The 20,707-nt window shown below is 35.3% G+C and overlaps 2 protein-coding genes across 6 annotated transcripts in view; both read right to left on the reverse strand.

Moving 5' to 3' along the window:
* Positions 1–18,719, reverse strand: part of LOC101747221 (uncharacterized) — a 97,615-nt gene extending 78,896 nt beyond the window's left edge. For 2 of the 4 annotated variants that reach the window (XM_062668760.1, XM_062668759.1), the window contains exons 1-2: positions 10,780–10,841; positions 8,593–8,629 (exon numbers count right to left, since the gene is read on the reverse strand). In XM_062668760.1, coding sequence (XP_062524744.1) covers positions 8,593–8,629; positions 10,780–10,826 — 84 coding nt within the window. In that variant the 5' untranslated portion in view covers positions 10,827–10,841. Of the gene's footprint in view, positions 1–8,592; positions 8,630–10,779; positions 10,842–13,165; positions 13,312–18,557 lie in introns of those variants that run through there. The other 2 variants (XM_062668761.1, XM_012693813.4) reach the window with 2 other exon arrangements.
* Positions 13,767–18,564, reverse strand: LOC101741825 (lipoyltransferase 1, mitochondrial). 2 transcript variants are annotated; one of them, XM_062668763.1, is made up of 4 exons: positions 17,179–18,564; positions 16,416–16,523; positions 15,596–15,797; positions 13,767–15,470 (listed from the first exon to the last, which is right to left on the reverse strand). In XM_062668763.1, the coding sequence occupies exons 1-4, from the start codon at positions 17,719–17,721 to the stop codon at positions 15,076–15,078; spliced, it is 1,248 nt and encodes a 415-aa protein (XP_062524747.1). In that variant the 5' UTR covers positions 17,722–18,564; the 3' UTR covers positions 13,767–15,075. The 2 variants fall into 2 exon arrangements, with proteins under 2 accessions (XP_062524747.1, XP_062524746.1); XM_062668762.1 differs by having other exon boundaries at positions 15,596–15,809.
* Positions 18,720–20,707: the final 1,988 nt, after the last annotated feature.

The following is a 20,707-nucleotide window of genomic DNA, read 5'->3' on the forward strand; positions in this document are numbered from 1 at the left end:
CGAATTTTTTGTTGACGTTTCATTTCCATAGGTTTCCTACTTCAGTGGATTGGACTTGTTTGTTATGAAACATATTTTTTTTTTCTCAAGACCTACTAAATATGCATAGGTCGAACTTTAGATTTTATTCTCTGAGAACTATGCATGACTAGTCTAGAGAAAACGGCGATCAAAGCAATTTAGAAACTCAGTACAATAGATTTTTTTTTATGTTTTGCATTTCAAATATTAACTAACAGTGAGAAATATTATTGAATTCAAGTTCTGTACTTAAACTACATTTGCAAAAATATAATAGTATATTTTTTTATAACATCATTGGTTCAATCATCAATAGTTACTAGTGAAATCAACGATGCAACTTGAATACAAGCATTCGATCAATCTCTGCTTAGGGCCATCAGGAAGGCTGATTAGGGAATTCGCCAGAGATTGAGCACCAGTGTGAGTGAGTGTGAGTCAGTTCTCTGAGTATAAACATATTGCGATCCGTCACAGCCCCAGACACTAATAAGTAGAATAAAATCAACAATAAGAGAATACGAATTTGTGTCATTACTGGTGGTAGGACCTTGTGAGGACTCACGGGTAGGTACCACCACCTTGCCTATTTTTGCCGTGAAGCAGTAATCCGTTTCGGTTTGAAGGGCGGGGCAGCCGTTGTAACTATACTGAGACCTTAGAACTTATATCTCAAGGTTGGATGGTGGCGCATTTACGTTGTAGATGTCTATGGGCTCCAGTAACCACTTAACACCAGGTGGGCTGTGAGCTCGTCTACCCATGTAAGCAATAAAAAAAAAGAATGATTTACCACTTTTATTAACAAGTCGTTAAAGTCATAGAAACTATTCTTTCCCGCTTTTCTACTATACGCAGCTTGGTTTTTACACCAAGCTTACTTACGTGACTTACGTGGCTTAACACCAAGTGGGCTGTGAGCTCGTACATCCATCTAAGCAATAAAAAAAAAGACTACGGTGCAAAATATCGATATCCCGAATTATATAAAATTAATTTTATTAATTCAACTAGAGAAGATTTTAATTAATTTTATATTGATTTATATAAAAACATCTATATTATATGTTTAAGGTTCTTTTTTAACTACAATTTGGCCGATACTCATTAGTGGCCACTCAGAACTATATCTAGCATAATTCAAACACATACATTACCATTTACATAATATATATTTTTCAAATGTTAGTTCCACCGTAACACCAGCGAGGCAGGTAATCCGTTCTAGTTGAATTTCACTTTTCCGGTATAAAATTCTGTCCACACTCATGCTTTTATTTTTATAATTATATAGAATTAAGGTGTGTTATGTGCCAAGGAAACATAGTATAATAGGTGGAAACGTTTATAAGTTAAAGGAAAGAGTATATTTATTATAAATACGAGAATCAAAGTCTCTCTATAGACCCAGAAGTTTCAACTTCCTAATTAAAGTTTCGGAATAGGGCGTTTTGTGAGCTTGCATTCGTACGAATCTAATAGAATTAAGGTGTGTTATGTGCCAAGGAAACATAGTATAATAGGTGGAAACGTTTATAAGTTAAAGGAAAGAGTATATTTATTATAAATACGAGAATCAAAGTCTCTCTATAGACCCAGAAGTTTCAACTTCCTAATTAAAGTTTCGGAATAGGGCGTTTTGTGAGCTTGCATTCGTACGAATCTAACTACAGAGTTGACTTTTTTTAACAGAACATTAAAGTCACATTATTTTTACCAAATCCTTAATAACCTCCGGCTGCCACTAACAAAAGGGCAAACAATTCTCATCAGTGACGTATTGAAAATAACCAAATGATGAAAATGTCATGGTCGCACAAAAATATTGTTCAATTGTTGACGGAGGAAGCGCCATTATTTAAAATAAAGCACGTTCGTTAAGTTATATTATGAAATTAAGAAACGGAGATAGTGACTCAAGCGTGACCATCTTAATGTCATTGTAATGAGCCCCATTTATAATATCAAACATTATTGTTTTTACTGAACAGAATTCTCCGAATGAGGTTCTATCAAGGTTCAAATGCACGATGCGTTTTTTTACTTACATAAAATTATTAACAGTATAAGGCTAATAAAGCGATTCCAAACTAGGTGTACTGTGTAGGTACTTCTGAACAGTTATCAAATCTAAGAGATTTAATTTCCACGAATTCGGTCAAAACACAATACAATGCTGATAGCTTTGAGAGGCTATTTCAACTTCGCCCTAAGGTGTAGGTGAGCTCACGGGGCTCAAACCGGAGTGGTGCTAACACTGACCCTAGCAAGAGCAGTGCTTCGCAGAATCTACTACCGGATCGGAAATGCGACCCACTGAGAAGATCCGGCGAGAAACTCAGTGGGCTGTGTCTGTGGTTTAATTCGCTCGTCGAGGCCTTCGTCGGGTTCGACGAGGACGGTGACCGAGGATGTTGTAATAAAACCTTGTTGCTATGAAAAAAATCTAAAAATAAAAGTAGTACATGAAGAGTATTTATTATTAAAACATAGCCCACAAACAGTTAATACTACCTATATAATAATTACGTTACATTATTCATTATTATTATTGCCCACGGTTGTTTTTTTTTCGGTAACATACTGAATATACCAATACAATATGTACGAATTTATTATAATATAATTTCATACGAAAGGGAAATTTATTTTTAACAAATTTATGATTTAAAAAAAAATCTCAGCAATCTGTGAACTAACTCTAAGCTCAGCAGAAGCCCTACACTTCGAGCACTAAACTAAATAATAGATAATATGTAATAATATTATAATATAATTAATATATTTTTAAGGTAATTTTCCAAAACTAAATCTGCCGTATTTATATGTGTGCGTGTATTTATGTATGTATGCATAAGTGCGTTGTACGGATATGTATAGATAAAATTATTATAGCGCCCGAGGAATACAGTAGGAGAAAGGTCATTCCAAAGTTTATCGTACCAGAAAGAAATGACGTCTGGAAACGTACTGTGTCAGATAATTGATTGAAAATAAAAGCAGTGATGAACTCTATGCCATTGCCGTGTGGTTCATTAGTAAAAGTAAAGTAGTGACATCATTTTCATTATTTCTGCAGAGTAAAACAAACATAGATAATACGCTTAATATTTAAAAAGCAAAGCAATAGGAATAAGTGAGGCCCAATATAAAGATGTAAACAATAGCGTAGTCTGGGTCTTGTAGATCGCAAGCCTCTGTATAGGCAGGTATATTTTTTGAGGTGTGTGAGAAGTTCAGTGTCTTGAGTAACATCGTAGCTTAGCTTGGTGATCTATCATTGTGGATGCGTCGTCAAAGAGTAACTGGGAATGAGGTCACAACTATGTTAGCGATCACTGGATCATTATAACCCTGTGGGCGCTGATGGAGACCAAAATAATACCCAACGCTAAACTTCCTTTTCTAAAAACCTAAGATACTATCTTACTGTACACTTTTGCGACATGTAACCAGGAGTGTGCGATCTACTTAATTATAGACAAGTAGACCTATAGTACATTTGTCACAAGACAATTACATTGCATTTTTAGTTTGCGTTTAGTATTTTACTCGCGGACACATAACATGTTACTGCGAGCCCCTAAAAGTAGATTAAGCTATGATAAAATCTAACACATTAATTGATAAAGTATTTCAAGGGTTCATTAATTTTTCGCAACTGACACATTAAGTCGATAAATCATTTTAGTTTGTCACCGATAATCGAGATGTTGTCGTGCCGAGAGCAACCTTCGAACCCTGAAATTAACTAAATTATAATACAATGACTTGTAAGTAATAAATACACTTGACAAACAATTAATTTGCATAGTTATTGAGCGACTTATGCCATTATGTTTAAAAATAAATTAATTGTTCGGAATCAATAAGTCCACGTATCATTTGTTTGTTTCTAAATACCTATACCAAACTTTACCAGTCTCACGAATCTCTTCCTATTTAAAAATACACTCACGAAGGTTTTACTGTTCTGTTGTGTCTGTGAAAATATATCCTGTCTTAATCAATTCTTGTTATGATCTGAGGACTTATGTAAATATTTTCACATCCGATTTAGGTGGTTATTAAAATCAATAGTATAATAGTACAAAAATTGCTACTTGCATAATTGGCACATGCAGGGACGTCTTAAACTAGGATGGGGCCCTTGGGCACACAAGAATTTGAGGCCCTTTTGGAAAGTAAAAAAAGCGAATTATAATAACATTTTTTTACTGAGTATGACAATTTATTGTAGGTAATCAAATACAGTATGATATAATATGTCATTAATGATATTAGAATGCTGCTTGTTTTTTGGTTACGATTTCGATAACGGTTTCTTTCGGGATTTCTGTTGAGCAAAATCTTCTATTATAGACATAGTATATGCCTTGTAAATACCTTCTGATTACTGATTTGTGAAAAAAGTGTAATGTGCCCGACAAAAATGTTTTGAGAATAAACGTGTGAGAGAAATTGTCGGTCTTTCGGGGCCCCCTGAGAATGGGGGCTCCGGGCACGGGCCCCGGGTGCCCTTATGGTAAAGACGGTATTGGGCACATGCCTGTACTACGGAAAGCTTAGAGCACCTTACAATCTTACAATTTACCTGATTAAGTAAATGTTACAATTGCGATCGAAATTGCAATAGCGACGAATCCAATCAGCATGTCATCATTATCGTCATGTTGGTCGATGCGGAATAAGAGCAGCAGATTTACGGTAATTGTTCCACAGCGTTGATCACTACAATGATGAAATTACTGTCAATACTTTTCGACATAATATTAGGAACAGAATTTCATAAATCTAAGTTAACAATATGCGTCAAGTGTGATAATATTTAATGAAAAAGTCGTAAATTTTTGTTAATTTGTTTAAACAATTTTGCACCTACAAGTATACTAGTATAGAGGTCTATAGGAGTGACAATAAAACATCAAAATTGTACGATAGCAAAAAAGTATTGAGGGAAAACGCCGTTCAACGGCTTACTCATAATAATAGGAATTTGGAGTAGTTAGTTCTTGCAGCATCTACCACTCTTTATACAATTGTATTCGTGATGTACGAATGATACCATGTAACGATAAAACTCCAATTAATATTTTTTATATTGCCAAGCTCTGCTCCGTATATCAGCACCAAATTCGTCGCTATTTCTACTGTTAAACAATTATACATTTCAGCTCTAAATGTTGGTCGTTTTTCTAATGCGATTTAGACTTTAACCACATATCTTAAATGACTGAAATCACATTGTCCGTGATCTCCGGTAACCTATTTATTTAATGATAACTTTCTATACTTGACAGTCTAAAGGCGGGTTTGACGCCATAGGCATTCTCTGACAGTCTACCTTAGGGGGTGCAGAGATGAACCTTGGTAGGTGTAGTGTGATAGTGATATTACTTAAACATACGTATATATATATATAACTAACATAATATTTATAGATACAAATACTCGTACTTAAATCAATATACATAATTATATATGTACATATAAAAATATATATGAATAAATATCAATTAGATGACTCTGCTAACTCTCTGATTATTATCTCTCGCTTATTGTCTGGCTTTAGCTTCGTTTAACCTGGAGCTTATGGATTGTTTGTCTAAATATGGCAATAAACAAATAAAAAAACCCATATGGAGATAAAACAATTTTCTTTACAAGTCCAACCAAGCATAAAATTATTCTGGTATATAATTTGGAAACTGCACAAACGAACGTAGCCTTGACCTGTGGCTGACCGTGACTTCAAACTCGTTTGAAGCTCCGGCACATGTCCAAGAGATAGCAGATGCCATCTCGTCGATTGCAAGATGTTTTGTTTATAATATATATGTATAAATAGTACGACACTAACAGAAACTAAAAGTAAATAAATATGTATCTTGTTCATTTCATAACAGATCGCTGGAAATTTCAAAACATTTCATTAACGTCACTGTATGATCTATTTATGGATTTTATTAGATTATTTCATTACACGGTTAGATAGAATTTTATCATGTAATATTATTATCACTAATAATATTTTTTAGTTATTGTACGTTATGATAAAACACTTCCATGACAAAAATCAAAGGAACTTATGACAACCTTATTAGTAGTTAGTAACTTCAAAAATACAAATTTTATTCGAGCTACATCCACCCCTAAAAAGGACTTACAGAACTTCAATCAATGTTTTAAAATAAATAAAGTTATCAAACAATTACGCGTCTGATTAATGATTTGTTCACAATAATGTTTTTCCTGTTTACACACAATTCCCAGCACAAAAAACTTAATCAGGGCAGGCATTTTCCCATTAGGTATAATTAATGTGAACTGATATGGAAATCACGGTAAAAGATCACAATATATTGTCATTAAAACAATAGTTTGTGTTGGTTGTATCGTTACGTCTATACGCTCTGTCAATGTAGGTACTCTAAAACACATTTTGCCATACTTTCACAATTTTTCAAAAGAATGAAAAAAATATTTTTGTTCTTCGCCCATCATCGTGAAGAAAAAACTTAATCTCATTTATTAGATTTACGATGAAAAAGCTTTTTATTTATTACTTCTTTATATTCATATTCAGGTCTAATAATCTATATCTATACTTCTATACTAATATTATAAAGAGGAAAGATTTGTTTGTTTGTTTGTTTCGAATAGGCTCCGAAACTACTGGACCGATTTGAAAAATTCTTTTTCCATTAGAAGCCGACATTGTCCCTGATGAACATAGGCTACTTTTTTTTTATTTATTTTTATTTTTTCTTTTTTTGGTTTCATGTGTGTTTTAATGTTTCCGAAGCGAAGCGAGGGCGGGTCGCTAGTAAGTAATAAAATAGAGTAGTTGCCAACACACTTAAAAAAATTTAATCTTATTAGGGCAAATACGCTTGAACGCACACAGCCTCACACAGGACCAAAGGGGCAACAATAGTGAACGGAAGCCTTGGTAGCCTAATGAGTAGTAGGCATGAGAGGAATGTCACAGCCTCACGACATGTCCCAGTATATCGTCGATGACGCATTACAATGAATTGATGAATACGAATATTAATAATCAAAAGGTGTGGTACTCTGAATGGCAACCCGGTAATACTAGAGGTCTGTCTACCTAAAATCTTCAAGTCTAACCCTTGTTCTAACATCTACAAATCATTCTATCATATTTGTTTTACTGTTGGTAGGACCTCGTGTGAGTCCGCACTGGTGGGTACCACCACCCCGCCTATTTCTGCTGTGAAGCAGTAATGCGTTTCGGCTTGAAGGGTGGGGCAGCCGTTGTAACTATGCAGAGAACTTAGAACTTACATCTCAAGGTGGGTGGCGCATTTACGTTATAGATGCCTATGGGCTCCAGTAACCACTTAACACCAAGTGGACTGTGAGCTCGTCCACCCATCTAAGCAATAAAAATAAAAATAAAAAAATGCAAAGATTTTATTACTCTAGATTGGGAGACAACACGCAAACGTAAATACTGCAAAACTTAAGGTCAATCTCTCTTTCACTTGTATTGTATAATGCCTGGTACACCCTTTAACGGGATGCTAGTAGCTGCCCGTTCTGATCCATTGTAAGAAAATAGCTTCCGTGAATCACATCAGTGTGCTTAGTGCGAGTTTTTTAACGTTCTCGATAGCGTAAAAGTTAACTCAAATTTGTATGGAGTTGGAACGTTTGCCTATGTTTGCTGCTACGGGCGCTGTTCCAACTGCATACTTTTTTTTATTGCTTAGATGGGTGGACGAGCTCACAGCCCACCTAGTGTTAAGTGGTTACCGGAGCTCATATACATTTACAGCGTAAATGCCGCCGCCCACCTTGAGATATGAGTTCTAAGGTCTCAGTATAGTTAAACGGTTGCCCCACCCTTCAAACCGAAACTCATTAGCTTCACGGCAGAAATAAGCCGGGTGAGTTAAATTTAGTGAAATTTGAGTTAACTTTAACGCTATCGAAAACGTTAAAAAACTCGCACAAAGCACACAGACCAACACAAACACTTTTATAATAATAACTTGACGAAACTCATTAAGAGACGCGATCGTCCATCCCAGAAATTGTATTAAGCAATGTCTATCTCGTCATTCTCGTGCTAACAGAAATGGCCTCTGCAACGATTACACTTCATTACAAACAAGTTGCAACAGGTGATGATATCTTTGACCACTGCCTATGGTCACATTTGACATAAAGGCAGGAAAAGAAATACCTACTGGTTGAAATATAATGTTTTTATATTCTGTCCCGAAAAAGATCAAAATGTAATTTTAAGGCTTAGTTATCTATGATCTTAATAAATTGTCGCTATATACATATATTCATAATATGTAAACCTCAAATGGATTTCGATAAAATTTCGTTCAATAAATACATTACCACATACCTACCTAAGTGATTTATTCACTCGTTTTATGTAAACCAATTCGGTCCATTAGATTTACATATCTGAATATTTAGCACATACAAGATTCGAGTCGTGATTTGAAAATAGATGAAATGTGTACAATTTAACACTGTTAAAAAACAAAAAGAGGCTTGGTCAGTTACCTACGTAAAATGTCTTACCTTAAATACGATTTTATCCTTCTCCATTGTATGTGAACTGAAACAAAAACATATATATTGCTTAAGAAACTTTAAAAAAAACAGCCGTCGACAAAAGTCATGGCCTAAGGGATAGTGCCGTCATGTACCTACCTAGAATGTAGTTCAACTACACGATGAATGAGTATCATCGTGCAGTTAAAATCAATTACGCAAAGCCTTTAAAGCATAATTAGTGGTGGTAGGGTAACAACTCATAATTTTGTTCCGTTATCTGTCTATATTTGCCGCGAAGAAGATTAAGTAACTTTCAGTTTAAATTCTGAGACAGTCCTTATGCATTACGATTCAAACTTTGACCTCGTGTCTCAAGGTGGGTAGCATTAGCATTGTAATGTCCCAGTAACCACATAACATTAGTTGGACCGTGAGATTATCCACTAATCTTGTTTTATAGCATAGATAGGTGGACAACCTCAAAGTGGTTAACGAAAACCAAGGACCAGTTACGCAGATTCCATTCCGTACTACGGATTTAAGACCGTTTTATCTAACATTTCCTGCCCTTCACTTGTTATATATCAGCGAAGATCGCAAAAGTGAATCTCGAGAGGCGGGTAATAAGATTTGGATTGGTTTCTTTAAAACTACTCAACTACCTATATTCCAAATGATGTGTTCTCATTCCTATATTACAATTCAACACAAAAAGATAAGTTCTACTACTAAAATATTTATTTTTGACTATGAAAGTAACCTTACCTAATTGTTATTGAATATTAGTTTATAATTTTAATCATAAACATCTCTTTCGTTAACGTCAACTCTTTGTGGTCAGAGCGCGGAGGGCCCAATCTCGGCGGTCCGTGCTGGAGTCATGGTCCAGACGGCTGGCTGATCCTTCGGCTGGTCGTAGGACCGTCGAGGCGATTCGCCCGGTCCTTGTGGATTGGGTGAATCGTGACAGAGGACGCCTCACTTTCCGGCTCACGCAGGTCCTCACTGGGCATGGTTGTTTCGGTGAGTTCCTGCACCGGATCACAGCCGAGCCGACGGCAGAGTGCCACCATTGTGGTTGCGACCTGGACACGGCAGAGCATACGCTCGTCGCCTGCCCCGCGTGGGAGGGGTGGCGCCGTGTCCTCGTCGCAAAAATAGGAACCGACTTGTCGTTGCCGAGTATTGTGGCATCGATGCTCGGCGACGACGAGTCGTGGAAGGCGATGCTCGACTTCTGCGAGTGCACCATCTCGCAGAAGGAGGCGGCGGGGCGCGTGAGAGACGCACAATCCCGCCGCCGTCGAGCGGGGGCCAGGGAGGCGGATCTCGCCCAAGCCCTGGCCCTCTAAGTGTTTCGGGTCCCCCTCACATGTCGGTCTGGGGACCGGCGAGGGGGGCCTAAGAAGACGACGTGCAAGCTGCTCTGCACGCGTTTTACGCAAGAGCATCCGGGTGATGGAAGGCCGGCTATCCTCGACCCACGCTGGTTCTGGCCCAGCGGGGTATTCCGTAGGGTAACCCACTCTAACCGGCGCCATCTAGGCGGGCTTCGGACAGTCTGCCGACCGAGAGGGCTGGTGGTCGTGGCGCCGACGACCGCCAGTCCGGCGTCCCGAGGGGGAGGGTGATGGGAGAGATGTGCTCCGCACTAAACGCTTCACTTTCCCCCCTTTGCCTTGTCATGAGTTCTGTCTTATGCGAGGTTTGGACGTTGGTTGTTGAGCGACAGGAGGTTTTAGTCAGTTCGACTCTGACATACCCCGCCCAGTATCCCCAGAAAAGGGCGGAAGTCCGGCGATTTCCTCCTGACCAAAAAAAAAAAAAAAAACGTCTACTCTATGTTCCACAGCGTTACCGTTTTTTTTTCTTTTATAACTTTGATGGATTTTTGTTAGTTGCTTTTATTTGCTTGTTTCTTAATACTTTCAAATTTTTTGGTTTCCTTTCTTGTGCACAATATTATGCAGTACAATATTTATTAATTTACGATATCCTAATTGTGGCTTTGTTATTCTTTCAAATGAAGGGTGTCTACTATTTGTTTTTGTCACACAAATATTCTCACCAGCTTCACGAACGTTCCTCGCAACAAACCAAAAGACTGTACACTGTATGAAAATATATTAACCCAAAACATATATTACATTGAAATCTAATAGAATAAAAAATTTTAAATTCCAAACTGTTTCTATTTTTTTCTAGACTTACCTAGCAATATAAATTATTTCATAGTTGCAGATCTTATGTACAAACATACATCTTCGCTCTTATACCTGTACCTTCGTAAAAAAAGATCTCAAATCACAATTTCCTCTCAACATCAACTAGTTTTATCGTGTCTACTTTATACCTATCTAAGTGCCTACTGCTCAGCACGGAACATCTTGCGTGTCCAGCGTTACGTAATGCAAAATGATGTTACTCGGAGTAATTGTGTAACGTTCCGAGTGCATTCTAACGTGATACAAGTTATTGACGGCCCCGTTATTTAAGTACCAGGTAATAATATTGAGATTTGAATAATTAAATGTGCAGTCGGAAATAGAACGGTGAAGGTTTTTATTCAGTTTGTGTTCTCCGTCGTTTAATGATTGCACTATGAGTATATCGAACATTTTACATACCAAACATTATATTGACATTTACATTTTGTACAGGTTTAAATTAAGTGAAATTTCAATTCAACTTCAATCAGCCTATTTCTGCCGTAAAGCAGTACTTAATGCTTTTCGGTTTGAAGGGTAAGGCAGTCGTTGTAACTATATTATACTGAGATCTTAGAGCTTGTATCTCAAGGTGGGTCGCGCATTTACGTTGTAGATGTATGGGCTCCAGTAACCACTTAATACCAGGTGGGCTGTGAGCTCGTCCACTCATCTAAGCAATAAAAAAACACTTTCACACTTTTTTTAAATATTAGGTAAATAACCCTATATTTGGTTTCAATTAAGTCTATGATTTCTGAAGACAATCGAATTTTAAGATTTTTTTATTTAGAAAATTTCTATATTTTAACATCACACGCAATTGTGGTAACTATTTTGCAATCCAGAGTAGATTTAATACGTGATGCGAATGTACCCGAGTCGAACGGATGTAAGCTGATTTCTAAACGGAAGGAACCGTCCGTCTTATGTGCATTACCTAACAGTAATACTTGAATCATTTTTTAACAAGTTAAAATGATTCTAATAACGAAACTCCAAATATATGAAAAAAATTCATACAGCATTTTATTAAATATTTATAATCTCCCGAGGTTTTTGTGAAAATACTCCCACTGTTAGAGATAAGCATACTGTTAAGAGAAGTTCAGAAGTTGCTTAGGTTTTTTTAGGCTGGAAGAACTCACGGCCCTCCTGTTGTAAAGTGGTAACCGGAGCCCATAGACATCTACAACGTAAATGCTGCCACCCACCTCGAGACATGAGTTGTAAGGTCTCCGTTTTAACGGTACAATGACTGCCCCACCATTCAAACCGAAACGCATTACTGCTTTACGGCAGAAATAGGCGGTTCTACCAACGTTACGGTATAGGTTCTTTTGTCTATTAAATTTTACGTATATATGAACATTTTACATTGATCTTAGTTCAGAGAAGCATTTATCAATGAATTACCAATTGCAAGAACTCAGTTACTTAATTTTCGTTCTTTGTGATAATCTACATTAATAATGTATAATTTCCCTACGAAATTAAAGTTGTAGAGGACTAATATATATTTTTAGAAAAATTGTCACTGTAAATGTTGAATTTATCAATAAAATATTAGCCATTAGGATTGTATTTTAAATCAACTGACATTCAATTTATTATAAGTAGCTACGAATTTTATATTATAATACATATATAATATACACAATTTCATACAATTTTAAGAAAAAAAAAAGACTACCTACTGCTTCGACTCAATTCAATTTCATCTGAAGACAATAATTTCTTCTTCATTCATTTCAAAAATAATGTTCTGTCGATGAATATATAATTATATCTATAACAATGTAATTTTTTCGTTCTGTTTTGCTGCTTTGAGTTTAAAAAAAATTTGGTTTAAATAAAATAAAGCCCAAAAAAACGACTTTATGATTTCTATTTCTATTCATCATATCTCTATCAGACAAAACTATTATCGTTACATAGTAAACTAATTTTTTTTTTAGGATAGTACATATTTAAAGAAACCATGTCGTATTCTAGTTTGATTATTTTGCACGCGGTTATTACCTACTTTTTATGCCTAGTTTTTTTTTAGGTTTCAGATTGATTTGTACTACGGTTAATAGTTAGTACGTCTACATCTTAACGTACCTATATATAAGGATTTATTGTATTTATTTATATATATATATATATAAGTATTTCTTAGCATTGCTAACGCCCATGAGTGACGGCGATCACTCACCATTAGGTGGGCCGTAAGCTCGTCTAAGCAAAGGAAATAAATAAAAATCAAAACGGTCAAAATTCCGTTTACAATTTTTTATTTTATTTTACTTTTCTCTTTTGTTTTATATCAAATTAACTTTATTGTGTATCCTAAGTATGAAAATCGGTACTTAGTGCATTAATAAAAAAAAAAAAAATATACTTACTGCAAAATGTAATACGATATTAAAGATTAAAATAAACAAACAAGAAAGAAGTCACACACACTTATTTTATTTATTAAAATTTATATATTTTTTTTGCGATGTATTGTATCTTGTTTACGCGGTTGTCATGACAACGCACGAGTTTCAATATGGCGGCCGATACGGCCTCAGCGCGAGCGCAGACTGGCGGCAAACGACTAACGACGTGTTTCTTCAGAAAGCGAGAGGAAGAGCCCAGCCTCCAATCCTGTTTTCATTGTACGAGGACAAGAACGCACGTTTCCAATAAAAGATGCTAATTTTTATACGTGCACCCACTTGTGCATCATTTGTAAATTTATAACTTTTATCTGACTTGTTGTTCAAACACTAGCGAAGTGTTTTTTCAGTAAAATTGCATTTATTTTAATTGTCACTCTTAATTTCAATTAAAATCGCTATTAATATTCACTATTGTCGCTATACATTATCTCCTTATTGCCTTTTGACTATAATGTAAATTATATACCTATTATATAGTATGGCTCAGTGTTATTATCTTGACATTGTTTGTTATACTCAATACGCTCAAGCAATGATAAAAATACATGAAATAAAATACTTTATTTTTGTTAAAGCTTTATTAATGTTTCCATCTCATGAGTCTAAACATAATTTACTCTACTAATAAACGATGCACAACAATATCTTAAGATACTTTTTTTATTACATATTATTTTAAAACTTAAATTAATATCCATTTCATACAAAAAAGTCCCCGCTTTGGACTGGTATTGTCAAGAAATAAAAATGAGAAGTATTATGAAATGGTCTCAGGTTATTTAAGGTCTACTTAAAACGATAGTGTTACACTGTAAAAATATAATAATATTAACATCATATATGTACTTATTACAAAACATGAAATGTTTGATAAGTAAAGTTAAAAGGATTAACTATTATAAGAACAAAATTAAAAACAAATGATATGATGCATTCTTGTTGCGCTCGGCACACGGGTGCGACTCGCAGTTAAACAACTTCCGATTGAAATCGTAATAAAAATAATGACAAGACAAAATGCAATGCTGGCAACTAAAAGTAATATTTTCGTGTTGTTGGCGGTGTTAAGTGGGTTAGACTACCTTCGCGTGCCTATACTTGCTGCATTGGCAAAAATAATACAACACTACTCAGGTTTTATTACACATCAAACGATTCAACTTGCTTGCTATAGCATTAAAATATTAAGTATTACATGATTAACAATGAAACGCAACATTGACAGTGGCTATGGGAATAATTAGTGGATCGAGTCGTTTACATGTAAAATTTAATTCATAATTAAAGCGGGTTTTTAAAATATTTACAGTGTGTTGTATTTAGAAACCGTCACGCCTGTCGGTTATATATATATTGAGGCACTAGGCTTCGAAAACTAGCCGTCCACTTATGAATCTTTACGAACCAAGAAAATGGTTCATTTGAATTACCTAAGACGTGTCTGTAACGTGTAAACTCAAATATTTGTTTGGCCAAGTACAAAAATATCATTACGCAGCCAACGCCAACTAAAATACCTACAGCACTTTAAATATCAATCAACAATCTTGAAAAATCCATATTATTTTTGTCATTATTTAAATTACGCTCACATCAAAATAAAAATAACACTAAACTAAAAACACATAAGTAAGAAGCAGACTGAAATTTAACAATAAGATATACCCCAAGAAACCATTTAGAAATGTTAATTAATAGAAAAAGCAAGCAGTGTTATTTCCTAATAATTGCGAACTATATTTACAGGAGCAAATCTAAGTTTACAAATCTGATTTTGTATTTACTATCACAGGTTTCTATGTACAAATATCGTGTATTTTTTGTTATATTTAATGTAATCCTTACTAAAAATAAACAAATATTCAGACTTACATAGTATTGACTACTTGATCGAAACACTTAGCGACAAATTGTTCTTTATCGTCCAATTCCTTGACGTCACTTACGTGATGACGTGTCAACATTGCATCTTGGAGAGCATTTAGAGCTTCCGAAGTGAACCTCTTCCCTTTAAGATGAGTTATAACTGAAGCTTCGCCGTGAAAACCGGATTCGATAAGCCCTGGAGGAATGCTGAGGGTCACGTCATTGATGAGACCTTTTTCTACCGTCATATTAATAACCAATTCCTGGGTAGCGGAGTAGACTTTGGACGGAGCAAGAAGTCCTATGGGCACCGGAAAGGAACGGCTGACAGTGAACATCGGAGTTCTTCCAAAGCACCAATCCCAGCTAACCAAATCATTCTTCAATTCAGCCAGGCCTGTTCGTAAATATATTCTAGTATTATAAAACATACCGTTACTGATTTATAGAAATATATGTTTGCATTTTTGTGTTTTTAGCATCGATTGACACGAACTTTATAAGAGAACGTAGTAGACGTACCCGGGAACCAGTCGTCCGTGGGATTGACGAACTGAAAACCGCGTTGTTTTGCGATCAGGCTCTGGCCGCCGTCGTCCAGGTGCAGAGCTGGAGTACGAAGGTATTCGTAGCCGAGCGCTGTTTGCAGATTCTCGACCGTAATTCTGTTGTCCAAGTCCTTCAGGTTGGCCACTTCGGATCGCGTTGAGGCCGTCGCTTTTGTCTGTATGCCATGCTAAATAGAATTACAAACGTCCCTTAACTAATAACAAGGTGGGAGGGCATAGTTACCGAGTTACTGTTTAGTGACAACAACACGAAAACAAAGGACAGAGTCAAGAAAAGAAAACCAAAAAAGAGATGTTGCATGCAGAGGAAAAAAGAGATTCAGAACATTTTAATACATTTCGGCAATTAATAGATTTCGTAAGAAACTCATACACATTAAATTAGTTTATGATTCAACTTGTATTGTTAAATAGAAACAATGAGTCATATAAGAACAATGGAATTGTACAACAGCTCTTGCCCTATGACATTCAGGACTCGGTGAACCAGTTGTAACACTCAAGCAAAGGGACAAAATTCAGTAAATTAATTTAAGCAATGCATATAAATAAGCATAATGATTTTACTTGATTACTCTGATAGTAAATTATTAATCAATCACACCATCCAGAAGTGCAATATTTAATAACATCATAACAATGTTTTTGAGATTTCCCATCACCTTCAGCTGAGTTATTTTCAGATCAATACTTAAAAGTTACTATAGTTATACTGAATTAAATAGAAAACACACATATATGCGATTGTTATTAATATTAGAGAGATTACTCACCTCACGTTTAGCAAGAGCTTTGCTGAGATCTGCCTTGTTGGCATTGACTAGAAGGGTGCAGTGATGATATCCTGTCAGGCGACCAAGCTTTGCAGCTGTTCCAGATACCTGCCATGAAAAAGATTGAATGTCAATTACAGCCGATAACTAAGTTTTAATAAGATACTTTTTCAATACAGCATGCTGTCTGGGTTATGAACAGTTTTTGGCTGAGTACAAAATATTCTAGAAAGAGATAACAATGAACTAATGTAATAGTGATATTTACAAAGGACTAGACTATGTCTTTTTTTGGAAAGAACTATTCTGGGTGTAGGGAGTCACTTGCTCCAAACAAAAGCAGTTAATACTGCTACCAATTGGTGACATGATAACAACTAACAAGTGTCTGATCCAACAAGATTAAAGTTGACGGTTAAAAAAAAATGATATTAAGTTTTTTTTTAATAACATTCCAGCATCAAGAACAGTTAAGTCCCATAATTTACTATCACCTTAATATTTATCTACACCAATTTAATGTTTATATACATATGTATGTGACCCATTTCTTTAACAAAATAAGGTTCTACAGAACCAAATAACAATATATTATAAATTAAAATATGGTCCAAGACCTTGATTATGTTTCATTTAAGACTAATTTTTACCTCAGGTAATTAACATTTTTTATCTTAATTTCCTGTGTGCTATTATATCTTTATAAATAATTTCTTTTGGAGATTATAACAAATATTCTAGAAATATTATGTCTGCAGCATACCTTGTATTTGTCTCTGACGATAAGGTCCTGACGTTCATTAATAGTTGACTTAATGCCAAAACTTCTGAACAGTGCTCTCTTAATCAACTTCAAATTGTAATTTCTGTCATATCTCTCACGTGGGGCAAAGAATGTTATATTCAGATTTCCTCGGTCATGATAAACAGTACCACCACCACTGTTACGACGTGCCAAAGCTATTTCTTTTTCAGAAAGTAGTGGAACATTCGCCTCCAGCCAAGGATTTTGATGTCTTCCAATAACCACACATGGCTCATTTCTCCACACCATCATAACATGATGATTTGTGAAGTCCATGTTCTTATACAACCAATCCTCCAGAGCCAAGTTCGTATAAATATCAGTCGATTGAGACATGAACACTGACTTGGTGATCTCCCCCTCAGTTGGAAGCACTCTCTCCTTTTTTGATGCGGCCACTTTGCTGGATGCCGCAACATTTCTTATATATGTTTTCTGTGCAAGACCAGCAAATGTGCAAGCACTGCTGGATACTATTCTTTTCACCATAGCTTGAGCCATCTTTCACTTGTTTCGTTAATGTCTCTAAATAAATAAACGGGCACTTTTCTGTATGAATGTAGGATAAATGTTTTTAAGCGTAAATTACTAAATAATGTCTTATTATAAATAAACTAAACTAGAGTTAAGTCTAATTTGTGATGTCCTTGATGAACACACTAATGTTTTGCCCCACAGGCGTCGGTGTCAGCCGAAGAGAGGGAGATCAGGTATTCGTGAAGGGCAATGGTTTGATGCAACCACTTCCAGGTTTGGTGCAGGGTATTAATTCGATAACGAATTCCCAAACAATCACCGCAGTCACTTGGCATTCCTCCTCTTGGATGCAGGATCAACAATAAAATCACTCAACTAATGAACACTAGCAAAATCTGGTTCGGAATACTAATTTTATGATTAAGTTGATGAATTTGTAAAACAAAAGAAATAACTTATGAACGTCGCGAGTCGACCGTACGAGGGCAGGGTAAACGACGAATTAAACGAAATTATCCCCGTCGTCGCAATTTATTGGTGCTGATAATGATAAGAGACACGAGGAATCAGGAGGTCGTGTGAGGCCATTCGAAGTTCACTTTAACACAAGAATATAAACAACCTGATAAGAAGCACGAACGAGCGTGTGGCTCCGAGACCTTATCATAATTTGTAATTAACGGATATAGCCTATTTTCTAATCATGATACAATTTAAGTACCAACTGTGATAGTATTTTAGGAACATTCTTGATAGCTGTTGATTCTTTAATTGAATAGAGGTATTTAAAATCACAGCATAATGAATATTTTACATCATACATTCAAATTGAAGTTTATAATTCTAATTTGAGTACATACTTTTTACATCGAGATTATCAGCACATTAGTAAAAAATAAGAGTTTTACAAAATATTTTTAACTTAATTTCATGTGATCAACAATAATTATTTTCCAAAGATTTTTGGCCTGGTAACGAGACCTTTAGGCCAAATCAACATTAAAAAGTAAAACCCCAAACATAGCTATAGACATATATACCAGACTGATAAAAAGCTTATTACACTTGGCTAAATTTAGTAGACTGAATTCAGAAAGCAAATTTAGAGTGAGTTAGAAGCTTCTGATTACACTGTTCTAAATTCAGTTACTGAATCAATTGTTAGCTTAAACGCGACGAAGTAGGACGTGTCGTGTGTGTAAGAGGATAGCCCCAGTATTGTCTAGACAACAAAAAATTGGTCTTGGTGTAGCCCTCGCTGTCGGCTCAATTGAAATAAAAAAAAGATTAAGAAGATTAAAGGGGAAGAAATATTTATTGCTGCGCGGAAAGTTAGCAAATATGAACATTATGAGTTATTTAGAACCAGCAGACTCCAGAAGTTATCTACGAAGGGATTCGAGATCGTTTGACCTAATATTAAACCTTGTGACATGGTTTATTCAAAAGCTGGATATTATCCTACGATACTACGATAGTCTATTATATATATAACTATTACATATCTAATCCTACTATAGTATAAGTACAAAAAAAGGATTGGTTGTAACATTAAAATTTCTTGCAACAGGAAATTCGTATCATGATTTAAAATTTAGTTCTTTAATATCCCAACCCCTGCTGACAAATATTATCCCTGAAACATGTCGGGCTATTTATAATTGTCTGTCACACTAAATAAAAATGAGTGAAATAAATACTTTTATTCGGAAGTAAAAAGCAAACTAAAACGTCTTTACGAACGGAGAGCTATGGGACGACTGAAACCATTAAGTAACTAAATGCGATTACACCTTCCTAAATGCGTTTCTAATTAGGCTTCTAAATGATTTAGTCAGTCAGAAACCATCCTTGCTACTGAGCTTAGTAGGCTAGCTTACTGAATGCTATTACACTTCACTGAATTCAGTAGCAACTGAATGCAGTCGACTAAATTTAGCCAAGTGTAATAAGCCTTTAAGTTGTTGTTTTAATTTAGGTAAGAAGGAACCATTTCAATAAATATTAAGACTTTTTGGCGGGAACGCCAGGAGTGAAGTTGTGTGATTTGTTTTATTTTGTAAAGCCGCTGAACGTAACTTCTCGGGATGCTCCAAAAAGTCTCCTGAAAAAGAGTCACTAAATGATCACCACTTTACTGAGATTATATTTCATACCATATCATCTCTTCTTAATTCATTTCATTTCATATATAATTTTTAATAAAATTATGAATTTAAATTAAAATAAGTCTTAGTTACTAAGTCATAAACTCCCTAAAAAAATATTGATTGATTGCTTGCTTATTTTTAAAAATGTTTACTTAGAACGACCCATCGTTTAAGCGAAATTACCTATAATTTGGGCCAAACGCAGTTCTTCTTAATCAATAATTTTGAATAAAAAATTCCAATCAGTGTATACCATAGATTCTTTTTTGTTTTGTGTTAATTAATTAAAATCCTTTTTGGTACAGTTACACAGGCAAAGGGAATCTAGTAAATATGGATAGGGTGGACTAGCGACTATAGCAATTAATTAAAACGTAAAAATACTTGAAACATTGTGTTTACACTTTACTTATATATGAGAAAATATAATTCAGAATGATACTGCACTTCAAAAATAAAAGAACATAATACAAATTCAAATATAGTGCATCATAGACAATTATACGTGACAGCATCACATCTTCCAACAAATATTTTTAGTAATTTTCTTTGCATTTTTTCCCCTGCTCAATCATTGGTAACGAAGGTGGCTATTCCAACTACGCGCAGACTGATAGATGAACTCACGGGTTTTAACATGCGATCTTGTTAACACTAATCCTGACAAAAGCAGAGTTGCGCTGAATCTACCACCGGATTGAAATCGCAATCTTGTGAGAAGACCCGGTGAGAAACTCAGTGTGTATGACTATGGGTTAGGTTGCACATCGAATCTTCGAAGAGTTCGACAAGATTGGTAGCCGGTGCTCGAAGAGTCTGAAGGCATCGAAAGTGGATCGAGAAGATCCGATAAGATGTGC

The sequence above is a fragment of the Bombyx mori genome, chromosome 5, assembly GCF_030269925.1.
Source record: "Bombyx mori chromosome 5, ASM3026992v2".
Taxonomy (NCBI): Eukaryota; Metazoa; Arthropoda; class Insecta; order Lepidoptera; family Bombycidae; genus Bombyx; species Bombyx mori.